A 13,315-nucleotide genomic window follows, 5' to 3' on the forward strand; every position below is an offset into this window, starting at 1 on the left:
GGCCCGTGTTTACACAAACCTAGGTACCATTTCCTGGAGATCGAACGGGTTCTTCTTTGCAAGGAACGTCTAGGGAACAAGTAGGGAAAAGAGGTATGTAAAACAGATGCACAGCTACAGAGAGATGGGAAAAGGGGTTGCTGCCAGAGGAACATTTTGCATTTCCCCATTGCGGTGAAAAATAAATAGCAATTCATTTCAATAACAATAATTTATACAGCACTGAAGAAGAACACAAACACAGGCCTCGCACTATGAAACATCATAGCAGAGTTATCAGCGTAAAGAGAAATTAATGATAATATAATTAATTAGTAATGTGATGATAACATAACTTGTGTTCGTAAATCGAACTGAGTGACAACATGAACCTTTATGTCATTAAAATGTCACTGAGCTGCATTTGCGTTCAATATTTTATCACATACATGTTGAACATTCTACTCAAAATGCACTGTTTTCGAAGGGGACAGTTGTTTAAATATACCAAACAAAAACACACACACTTTCTGAACCGCTTGTCCCATAGGGGGTCACAGGAAACCGGAGCCTACCCGGCAACACAGGGCGTAAGGCCGGAGGGAGAGGGGACACACCCAGGACGGGACGCCAGTCCATCGCAAGGCACCCCAAGCGGGACTTGAACCCCAGACCCACCCGAGAGCAGGACCCAGTCCAACCCACTGGGCCACCGCGCCCCCCAACAAAAATACAATTGTGCTTTTTAATTAATATACCTCAGTCTCAATAAATTTATATGTCTGGCCTTTTAAATTAAACCCACCTCTGTAGATGTAAGTGCATAAGGGAGACAGTAGTTTCGTATTTTTAACCAAAAAGGTTTTTAAGGAACTAAATACATAACTTTATTCTTTACAGTATCACACCTCCCATCTTGTGTGGGGTGAATGTGCTTCCTTTGTGCCTTTTGCTCAAAGAGCGGTAAGTCGCAACAAACCATGTTACTGCCAAAGGTGTTTATTAAAGTGCACAACTAAGTGAGAGACAAGAATCATTTATAATATTTATAGAAATCCGCAATTCTTTGCATTTTCCATCAGCAGCACACACCATACATATATCTACACCTCTGCTTCTCTAGAGCAAGAAAGAAAAAAAACGCCCCTTACATAGCCTCCCTTTTTTCTTATACAAACAATTGAATCATTTTCACCAAAAAAGGGGTATCAATGATGAAGACATGAGTAGAGTAAAAGTGATCTAAAAGGCCCGTTACACTGAAGCACAGACACTATTTTCCCTGATATTACCCTTGGTCATTCACATTTATCCGACACTTCTCTCTATCAACTTACAGTGTTAAGCTGCTTAACTATTTAGAGTAAGTATCTTGCTCAAGGGTAATTCAGCTGATGGTGGGAATCAAACCTGCGTTCTTTGACCCCAAAGGCAACAGCGCTAACCACTAATCAACCAGTTGCCTCCATTTTCACACAGTACAATAACTAATGAAAACCAGTGCATGAAGTTCCCTGTATAACTTGGGTTCCCCTTTTTCAACTCCCTGAACACGAGCCACCCTAGAACGGGTGGTATTTAAGGCCACATAAAACCTTACTTGGGTCATTTGCCAGGCTTAAAAAAAAACAACAATACCGCTGAGTAAGTGGTGTATTACTGAAACGCAACCATAACATGTATAACGGAGAAGGACATGTGTATGAGGAGAGGGAGTGTGTGTGTTGAGTGTTTGTGTGTGTTGAATGTTTGTGTATGATATAAAGAATATTGCCAACTCAGTATGCACACCCACTAAGGTATCTTACCTATAGAATGAATTCATTTTCATCTTGACCCCTAACTGGGACACACCTGCTCCGTCACACACACGTGAGCAAGACCCTTTATTTCCCTGTAGCACTTCTGTAAGCACAAGAATTTCCTGATTTTAAGGCAAGCACAAACATGATTAAACCTGAATAAAATAAGTCATGGGTACATTGTTAAAGCAAGAGAACATAAGCAAATAATATGTTTAAAATTCAGTGTTTGTTTTATAACAGCACAGCTAGTTTGACCTGGTAGCATGAATATCAGGTGCAATATTTTGCATAAATTAATACTGGAGAGCAACAGTTACTATGGCAATCAGAATTTCAGACACAGCCATAAAACCTCACCTATAGAGAACATTGCTGTAAAAACAAGCCCTGATATATCTTTACAAAACACATGATAAAAACAAAAAATACTTATATCAATGTTGTTCTCTTTGAAAGGTAATGCATTATTTATGCTTTCATGGGAGTATTCCCTGGAGTATGCAGTTTCTGCTATTGAACTGCTCTCAGACCCAGAAGTAAACTTTAAAACCACAGAATTTTAGTCTGGAAGCATCACACACTTCAAATCTGAACACGTTCCTTCCATAACAGGATGTGGTCCCATTTTGCCTGAGATAAACTCAACCTAGAAACTTCCAAACACAAAGCTCTTTGTGAACCATCGAATACTACCCTTGTCACTAATTTGTACAAAATGCATATAATTCTTTTATTTGGACAAAAAAATGGGGATGCTTTCTCCTACTACACCATCTGCTAATAATACAACATTCTAACATTTTTTGAAAAATATTAAAACCATGAAAGAGGGGTGCGGTGGCACAGTGGGTTGGATCGGGTCCTACTCTCCACTGGGTTTGGGGTTTGAGTCCCGCTTGGGGTGCCTTGCGGCAGACTGGCGTCCCATCCTGGGTGTGTCCCCTTCCCCCTCTGGCCCTGTGCCCTGTGTTGCTGGGTAGGCTCCGGTTCCCCGCGACCCCCTATGGGACAAGCAGTTCCGAAAATGTGTGTGTGTGTGTGTGTGTGTGTAAAACCATGATATTTGTTTGCAAACGGCACACAGGCCAGAACCTCTCACACTTCATCCGATTATATGATCCTGTTCTTATTGGGTAGGAGGTCAGTATGATTTCACCGAACACCTTTTCCTCATATTTGTTTGACTTTATTTCAAGGGATTCATTCACTACATTTCAAAGCTGTTCTTTATTCAATTTCACAGCTCCTTGATTCCCAGCTGGCTTCAACACCATAGCGCTTCCTAAAAACTGCCTTCAGATAATAAGAGGCACTACAGCCTTTCAGAGTGAGCTCGCGAAAGAACGAACCTCAAACACGCTGTATGTTAATGAAATCGACCTTTGTTCACTTGGTGGTATAGATGTAAATGCACAATATTACTCCCCCCGAGATTGCTCAGAAGGGCTTTTATCATCGGCTTTTCTTGCATAATCTGAAGAAGAACCCTTAAAAGATACAGCAGGGAAGAAAACCCTTACATCGGACAGAAAGCGAGAGAGGTATCGTACAAAATTTCTCCCTGCCTGCTTTATTGACTGAAATGCATAAACCTACGAAGATGCAACTAGTCACATCTAAAACACATTGCCATTTTACTGTAATATCTTCAGTGGAAGACAAAAGGCATCTCCAATCAAAAGAACAGGCGAAAAAATAGGTGAAATTAAAATTAGTACAATACCTCATTGTTACTGTGAGAGAAAATGAGGAAAATGAGCAGAAATGATGGTATGCATTAAATGTACAACTGATTCTATGCATATGTCCTGTAACTGGTGCAGAGGGCCCATTGTGTGGAGCAGGTTGTACCAGGTACCAGGTCAGAGGTTATCTGCTAAAGGCAGGATATGTATATCAAGAATGTGTCATAAAAGGCCGGTGGTTCTTCCCTGCCTGGAGTGAGGTCAATTTCAGGTAAACTGGATGATGGGGGTTGGATAGGTCAGCTTTAGGGTGAGGAGTTTAAAGAACAAAGGAGCGGAAAGTTACTGGGCAAAAAGGCGGGAAAACATTGAACACACCCGTTGTAACGCCCCGTAATGAATTATAATTATGTATGAGCTCGGCAAATAAAAATAGGCAATCAAGACTGACTGGAGAGACACCCAGTTTCCGGGGTCTCCCATCGGCCGACGTTGTCGTGAAAAGTCTTTGCGTGTCTGAGTGTATTTCTTTCAGGTTCTCCTACGGGAAAGAGAACGATTTCTTTCCCGACTTAACCTAGTGTCCTTGTTTTGTAGCAGTGGAGCTGTATTCCTATGTAAAGACTTTGCACAGCCATGTTATGCCTTAATTATGCATTTCGGTGTATTTGTAGATGCACCTCATGCTTAAATTTTCTCTGGTGGCTTCCTTTCACCCAGACCAGCCCTTCTCCCACTCTCCTTCTTGGCAAGCCCTGAGACCAGACTCCTTGAGAGGACAAACACTATTATTAATGACTGCGGTTCTAACACGTAGAGGTCTCACGTGTATGTGATCTTTAATTAAAAACACACAAAAACGCCACATACACACACAGAATTTCGGTTTTACCTTTCACGCTTCCCAAAAGCTTAAAACCTAACCTGGTGAGAAACCACTACTGTTCTGGTATGCTGAGCCATTCTGATCCCATATAGGAGGGGAGGAATTACCACATAACAACATATTGTTACAGTGTCCGTCTATGGTAAAAACTAAGATAGTGGGTGTATTAAAGTGCTTGTCTTTCACACATGAAATATATACATTTACTCATTCAGCTGACACTTTTCTCCAAAGTGACTTAGTGGTTATCTACTTACAATTATTTACAGAGCCAGTAATTTTACTGGAACAGTTTAAGGTAAATACCTTACTCAGGGTACTACAACTGAAATCAAGATTCAAACCTGTGACCTTTGGCTCTAAAGGCAGCAGCTCTAAACACTACACTACCAGCTGCCCACCCTACGGCATCTAACATACTGTATGTACATCATACACTATACCATGTAAATGTAGCATAAATTACAATATATGTGTGATTATACAATAAATATATAATTTGTAAGTACTGCTCTGTCTAACCCCGAGAATAAACACCAAATATGGTATGTACTGTGCATTCTGCTTTGTGTTAAAGATACCCACCAGCACTCTGGTCCCTGGTCCCAATTAAAAAGCCATCATGTTCAGGTTCAAACCTGTACACAAATGTGATAAAATGTCATCTTTCTCAGCAGGCATCCTATGGTGAAAAGCTGGCATAGTTTTCAGTCCATAGTGAAGCTGTCTACAGGTTGATGCGCCACCATACTCCAAACTCACGTGGCTCACTGTCCTACACGATTCCCAAAGCAGATAATACTGCTATTAGGAGCTGGTCAATATGTTTTTGCGTGAAATGCGCGAGTGCTTTCCAGGCACATGAGAGGGATGTCGAATGTTCTGCTTCATAGTGAGGGTCCTCAAAAGCTGTGCACAAGCCATGGCGTTGGGTCCCTCGGCAAGTGGGGAGAGACACCAAAGTACACGTCCAAAAATATCGCGCTCAGATTTAAAAGTTACGTAAGAATGCCACTTAGAATGTGATGGCGTGAGACGGCAGTGGCCAAAAGGCAGACAGCTGCGATGGATGTCATAAGCTTCATTATGAATTATTCTCTCACATCCATCAAGTTCTATCTAAGACTTCAAGAATATATGACTTCAAGAGATATTCTGCTCAAATATAAGCATGAGAATGTATTATTCTCATCAAAGGTGCTACAATTTACATTTTATGGTTGCAACAGATGTCAGGTCAGGTGTCAGTTCCTTTACAATAGATACATCTGTCATTGAATAAATGCTTAAGAAATACAGGTCTGAAATTACAGTTTTTTTTTTTATTTCTGCTGTTCTATCATCAGGTTCCCATGCAAAGCTTGACAGAATATCTGTTAATGGTAATTAAAAAAACTTCTAAAAACTAATCTGAGTCAGTATTCAGGCAACGAATAACATTTTTTAATAGGCTCTTAAAAATTTATATTTTGTATGTGATAGAAAACTACAGTGGAACTGGCAGAACTTCTCACAATACCAGAAAGACCTTTTCAGTGCTTAACCATTATTAAGTTTGTGGGACAGGGGAGGATGGTAGGACTGTAAGATAAAAGAATGACCACAATGTGTTAATATTTTTCAAACCTGTAAAATGAATAAGTTAAGAATTTATCAGCCTTCTGGAGTTTTTGAAATTTTTATGGTGGTAGTCTATTATTAGTTAGAGCAGAACTGAAAATAAAGTTTGCCAGTTGTCTGGATGAGTTACAGTCAGTCGGAAAGATTATATTCCTCTAAAGAGATTAGTATTCCTTCCATTGCAGACAATTTTTGTTCAGCATCAGAGCTAAATGATTGTGCTTAACCACTGAAAGCCAGATGGTATAGCAGGTAGTTTGCACAATCACTGCAGCCGAACAAGGAACACCGCTTCCTCCTCTCTTGCAGACTTTCAGAACTGAGCCTGAAACTCGCAACTATATTTTTTTAAGTCTGATTCAAACTATCCAAAAATTTTGTTACATGATAATCAAAAATCAGCCTTAATAACTAAACCTGAATGTATAATAACAACGAAATACGGGTTCTACTGACTTTAACCAAAATGTGACATTGCTATGTCATGTTTGGCAGTTATTTCTTAAATAAAGATACAGTTTCTCTTCTTGTCTCTACCACTTGAGTTCTGCACATATGGCCGAAAAGTTTTGAAACTTTCGAGGTGGCTTTAACCAAAATAGAAAAAGAAAAAAACAGCACTGTGTATATCAGCATCTTGTCTGCACTAAGGTCCTTATAAATAAACCCACAAATTGTTTGTGGAACAAGAGACAAACAATAAAAATCATACTACAAATATGTTGTTTGTTGCTGCTGTAAACTAATCTGAAATAATCCCAAATAAGTATTAAAATATGCAACATCCTTTATGCAATAATAATTGCGCTGACAAATATCATTGCATGTATCTTACATCAGCCTAGAATGGAACAAGCCTTGTCACTGACTGTACTCTCCAGCTGCGAACCCAAGCTGCGAGGCTCTTCTTCAGGTGCCAAGAAAAGGTTATCCAGAAAGAAAGGGTGACGAGATCTCAATCCGTCAAGCATCATGCCGTAACACGCTTCTCTCCGTCTCTATGTGGCATGACCCCATAGCAAGGACCGCATCTTCTATACACCCCCGGACCCCCTCCATGCATATCCCACCTCAGTGGTTCTCCTCAAAAAGAGGTCGTCTTTGCCTCCGCGCTGCCTTGAGGAACACATGCTTTCTTGCCAACGGGGACTGTGAAAAAGGGCTGCATATTCATACTGAAGCATAACAGTGGATTGTCATGGAAACATAGAAAGCTAAAAGCCAGTGGCAGCTCATCTGAAAATGGTGTTTAGAACAAAAGACTGAATGATGTAAAGCGAAATATTGTAAGAATTGAACTTTTTATTTTTTGTTAATCCTCAGAATATAGTGGAAATAATCTCCAAAGTAAATGTGATGTACTGTATTTCACAAATTATTCACGTGGTGTTTTCAAACACCAGCTGGTGCTATTGGAGCACTGCTGGCATCGATATCTGGGTATCAAGACATGTTCATTTATAAATGAAAGAGCAATGGTAAATACATCCACATGTCAATAGCAACAGTAATTCTCAAAAAATCTTTCCCAGCACAGTGGTAAAGCTTTAACAGCAAACTTAGCACTTAACTCTCAGAACAGCTAAAGAAATATGGAATGGGAGAGCAGTCTGGGGGCTTTGAGGGTCCAGACACAATTTAGTGAAGCACCATTTTTCAATTGTTTGGGATAAGCAGAGGCCATTCTTTTCAAAATTACAGTTTTTTTTTTCTCTGTCTAAAATGTTAGCCCATATTTTCTCATACAGACAATGTAGTTAAAGTTTTAGAAGCTGGTTTTGGACATTTTTCTCTCAGATTTTCTAGTATGGTGGCCACACTGAAAGCATATGGGTAGGGAAAACACCGATGACAAACGGAAATGATTATCTGCAGTTAGTGATGTTCAGACTAAAAAAAAACAAAAAAAAAACTGGAATTTGACCTAAAGTTGCTGCTTTTCTGAATACAAGATAAAGACATTAAAACACTAACAGTCGTCTGATTATTGTGAGCACAAATTCACTGAATATAATGAAACACAATCCCTTCTCATGTCAATAACTTAAGGGATAAGACCCAGGTGTGAGAGCTTGCAAGAGGATGTGGAGGTTTGGCATTTGCTGCTGTTGATGTTATGTCTGTGACATAGCTGATCCATCACGCACTTGATTAAGGCACTAATGACCTTGTTCCTTGTCAACCAAAATTTACTCCTCTTATTCAGCTAGGGTGTGTTAGCTCAATGTCCCTGGGTGTTTCAAGATTTTAAATCAACTGCATTTTGGAACCACTCATCAGTCTTCACGGTTGGGCATTAAGATGTAAACAGGTTCAGTACTCAACATCAGCATCATGTGTGATGGGACAAGCACCCGTGAAGCACAAAGGAACTGGTCACAATGACACTGCTTACTGATATGGCTCATTCATTTATCATCTAATTATACACAGGAAATGCTTACTGTTGACTGGGTTCTTCTTTAGACCTTGCAATGTACATGTGATAACCCCCATGTACCCAACATGACTGTGGTAATGTGCTTAGTCAGTCATACTCAGAAGCAGCAATCTCAGCAAGTCCCATGCCAAAACACACAATATGCTTTGCGTGAACACAACAAGATAACCCTTCTACCAAATGAAGCAATCAGTCGGGGAATCAGAATGAGTAGAAACACTATCAAAGGCTCATTGTTTTCTGTCTAAAACACTCCACTGTACTAACCCTGGTACAGTGGCTGAACTCATTAAAGCAGCAATGACTCAGGTCCCATTGAAATGCTTCTGACCGCTTGCTCTTCACCACCATCGCTCTCTGTGGGTGTGCCGCACAATCTGCAGGTGCCCTTCTCACGGTGTTGCACAAATCTTGATGATATATTTGACTGTGGCGAAACGCAACTGGCTATCCATGTGAAAGAAAATAGATTTTTTGTGAGGCTGGCTGTAATATTCAATACGAGACAGAAGGAAAAAACACAAAAAACTGAGACACTGCACAATAAGATTATTTTTGCTGTAATTGTGCATTTTTTTTTTTTGTTTTGTTTTGTTTTGTTTTTTCGTAGGTAGGGGGTGATATTTTCAGAATCGTATTTGAAAGTACAACTTGATTCTAACTGGAATGCTTGTTAACATTTATCTCAGGGTGACCACTCTAGCCAGGGTTCAAGAAAACTCCCCTGAACAACAAAATGAAACAAGGACATTATGGGATTGAATTCCTGGACACATTCCACGTGCTACACCCAAATCACATCTACTGGTGGGGTCAAAACAGGAATGATGCAGTGCAAATCCCTTCCCGAGGGACGGAGATGGGTATTCCGCCACATTCATTCATTCATAAAACTGAGATGCTTCTTCCAGAATAGTATCATGCTGTTCATGTGCTAAAAGGATTTGGTGACTTATACTGGACGGTTTTCCGATGAATATGGAGTGATATCTAATTTCCATGCATGGGCCCTGCCTACAAGGGAAATGGCACAATCCGCATCTGAATATAACACAAGAGATAAATGAGGCATGTTCCCTTTGCCTATTACAAACATATTCAGCCATATAAACTAATGTATTTTGTTGTGATGGCCATCCAGAAATAGTGCATTGCTTGCACTGTGCAAATAGAACCATAATTTAATTCCATACATGTATTTTTTTATTTGCCTTATTTGTGTAACTGCTTCATTTTTTGAATGCTGACTGTACCAGCGATGTGATGATGCATTTCCTCTTTAGACGGCCCCCTAACGAAAGGTAACTCATGAGCTCTGAATTGATCATGCGGCGATGTAATGAAAAGATAAAGGGCAACCGAGGGAAAAATTAATGAAAAGCAACTGTTTGTGCTTCTGTATTGGCACATTAGACCACAACACAGGTCTGTGGCCCTGAACTAGCATTTTCCACAGTCCATAATCAATTTAAATAAGGATTGCATAAATCTGCATTCCAAAAAGCAAGAAATCATTTGATTGTGGTAATGTTCTCACTGACAGTAGCTGCAAACTCAAATGTATTTACTTCTAATGGAGGCATAAGGAAGCCTTGGCATAGTGGGGATTTAAACCCAGATATGCTGCGGAACCCTATGATAAACATGCCAAAATCGTCTAAAGGAATTCAGGTTTTGGTCTCTGCTTAACAGCAAACACAAGCTGGTTTACTCTACGCTAGTGCTGTTCACAGTCCCAGTCAGACTTAAAAGAGAACACACAGAAAGGCACAGACCCACACGTGCGTCCACTAGCCGAGCAACACCAAACACTCCGCTGTACTTCTCAAACCTGCAAGGGGCATAGTAACCACTTGCTCTGAGCTGCAGACAGCTGCAGCCTGCTGTGGTAGAAGAGGCTGATAGGTTGAAGGGTACCGAGGGCATCGCTTAGAGTGTGACTCCTGGCGGATGCCTGGGCACAGAGTCCTATGCACGAGAGGTTAAAACAGCAGGGCCCGAGGCCCCTTGCAGAGCAGGTCTAGGCTCTGGCACAGCAGCCATTATGGTAATAGGGAGATTAGAGAAAAGCAATTCAGAGCTATTTAGTGCTTAGTTAAAGAATACAGGTCGATAGGTGCTCGCAGAATGCCTCTTTCATTAGTGCTGCTGTTTCTAAAAAGAGCCCCAGCCGCATTAGGTTCCTTTACATTTTAATGTGCGTTAATGGCATTCATATTCATTAAGATCTCTCCCCGCGTGTGTCCATTCTGCTCGCAGCAGATAATATTTCAATACGATGTTCTCTTTTAATCCTCCGCAGTGAACCCGGTGGGAAATTCACCCGTAAAGCAATTATTAATTACCTCAATTGATTCGGCAGGAATGCTTAAACCCTATTAGAGCAGTATCAATTACTTGCAATTAATAATGTACACAGTGAAAACATACATATTGTGTCCCTCAGAAGCTGGTAAAAGAGCAGTAATAACAAGTGCAACATGCGAGCTTCTGAGGATCCCGTTTTGAAATCCTACAGTACTGTTTACAGGTTAGACACTGCAACATGTTGACTAATTTATCTGCCTTTTCAAAGGAAACATTTTATGGGTAACAATCCCAAGCAACGGAAAAACATTATTTGGATTTTTAAATGTTTTGTATGTCATTTTCCTCTCACATAACATGTCAACACTTTCACTTCAAAGTGACTCAGTTTCTCCCATTTTTCCGGAGTGGATATTTTAAATTTAAGCACCGCACCTCGATCATATCCCCTACTGGGATTCAAGGCTACAACCTTCAGGTTCAAGTCATGCCACCTGCAGCTCCTGCTGTGATCCTATATGAATGATATTTTCCGTTACAACAAAATCTCAGGAGACCTGGGCTTACAAGAACAGAGAGAGTAGAAACCTCTCACAACATTTTACTTCACCATATCTGGGACCTGCTCCCTCTTGGCTGCACCTGTGTAGCTTCAGCAAAGACAACACCATTTGCTGTGTGTTCTAATGATGAGCAGTAGAAGAACATGAGAGACACTCCAGATGAAGAGCAGTGTGCTAATATTTGACACACTAATGCACACACCAAACTCAATACGCAGACTCAGGTTCATTGCCTTCATCCACTCACTCAGCACTTTGCCCAACTGTCTTGAGAATGTACCCTGCAAGCAACATGGGCGCCAGACAAAAAGGCCAGTCAACATCAACCTTAATGGATAACTTGAAGAAGTGGCTCAAAAGCCAGACTTGCCCTGAAAGATGCTTGCCAAAAGATGAGTTCAATGTGTTCTCTGGTGAGTGAAACGAGACTGCTAAGGTCAGACAGGGCTTCATCAAGGCGAAAACCGGCTACCCCTCTTGTATGGTTCATGTACATAGAGATGGCCCTGGGCAAAACACGTACAGTGTATTGTAAAATAATCTACACTGTGTATAGCGGGCTCACAATAGACTGCAATGAGGAAATATAATTTATGATATGTAAGGAATTATGTGAATTTATGTTCCTTTAAACTGGTATAGTTTGAGCTGTGTTACTGTGTCATATATTTAGTAGCTAATTTAAGCACGCATATGATTTGTAACCAGTCTTAGTACTTAGCCACATAATAGCTATCCAGGTCTAGTGCTTCAAAAAGACTTATGGGGGCTCAGGCTACCTATTAACCATTACCTATTTAGACCAAAGATTATCCTACCTGCAATTACTTCTGTAATCACTGAGTTCTTAGACACACACATTTTATGACCTTTAAAAGTTTAATTGCCTTACCTTCTCAGGAACTCAAAGCTGTCTTATGTGGAGAATATTAACCTTTCTCCTGCACTCATCTTCTGGAAAGGACTATTATGCAATGGGCAATGGCGGGCATTCACTATCTTGAAGGGCCATAAGAGCATTCAAATAGCAATGAATGGCGGTACAACAAAAAAGTAGGCCTCTGTGTGCCCAGCCGGGTCCTGGAATGTCCAGTTGCCATCTAGACTCAGTCTGTCCAAGCACTCTTAACAGCACTAACTCCTAAATATGCAATTCAACTAGTATTTAAGAAGACAACCCTAACACAAGACTTAATGAACTATTCTCATATATTCTAGATTTAAGTACAAGCTCATTTGGCAACTCCAAGTGATACATGAATTTCAGAAAGCCAAAGAGATCACAAAGGTTACGGTGGCAGGAATTCACTTCTGCATGTTATTAATTCAAGCAGGAATTTCAAAGGAACGAAGTAATTTGGTTGAAGGCCTGGACCAAAATTCACCACCTATCATCTGTACATCCTTCCCTCAGCACAAGGAAAGATGACGCTTTGCAACTGCAGTTTAAATGCCCTTGTGTTTGCATGTGTGCGAGAGAGAAAGCGACAGCAAGAATGTAAGATTATGTGTTTGTGTCTGTGTCTTTGTGTTTGAGAGAGATAGAGCAGATGCTGCATCAATGGGCACTTGCTCTCCAACCTTTCTTCCTGGAGTCTTTTCTCACACTGGGTCTCACGGCTGACTGGAGCTCTGTCTCTGCTGACATCCTATTGGGTCCTTGTTCCTCTTCAAAGCAGGTCCGCTGGCGCATGCAGGCTCATTTAGAAGGGTTCTCCTCCTGACCGTGACTTAGTCCTGCCGCCAGATCTAGCCCTGATGCAGCATTCCGGTCACTTCTTTTGAATGCTGCGAAAGAAATGATAGAGAACAGAATGAGAATGGGCAGGAATCAGCAAAAGGTTTAAGCAGTAAGGGTTAGAAAAAACATACGGACACAAGACATGACTACTTGTGACTGTTATGTGCGAACATCCATCTGTGCATGGTGAATATAGGGACATAGAGGCAACGAACGCAATTGTTGCGGTATCATGAACCCCATATGAGAATTGTCCAGAGTCTGGATTGGCATCTGGTCAGGACAGTGA

General features: G+C 40.8%; 1 protein-coding gene across 1 annotated transcript in view; it reads right to left on the minus strand.

Moving 5' to 3' along the window:
* Window positions 1-13,315, minus strand: part of LOC108935187 (disabled homolog 1-like) — an 87,496-nt gene that overhangs the window by 50,029 nt on the left and 24,152 nt on the right. The window contains exon 2 of the mRNA XM_029250713.1: window positions 12,867-13,073. Coding sequence (XP_029106546.1) covers window positions 12,867-12,978 — 112 coding nt within the window. The 5' untranslated portion in view covers window positions 12,979-13,073. The remainder of the gene's footprint in view (window positions 1-12,866; window positions 13,074-13,315) is intronic.

This window comes from Scleropages formosus, chromosome 3, assembly GCF_900964775.1.
Source record: "Scleropages formosus chromosome 3, fSclFor1.1, whole genome shotgun sequence".
Lineage (NCBI taxonomy): Eukaryota > Metazoa > Chordata > Actinopteri > Osteoglossiformes > Osteoglossidae > Scleropages > Scleropages formosus.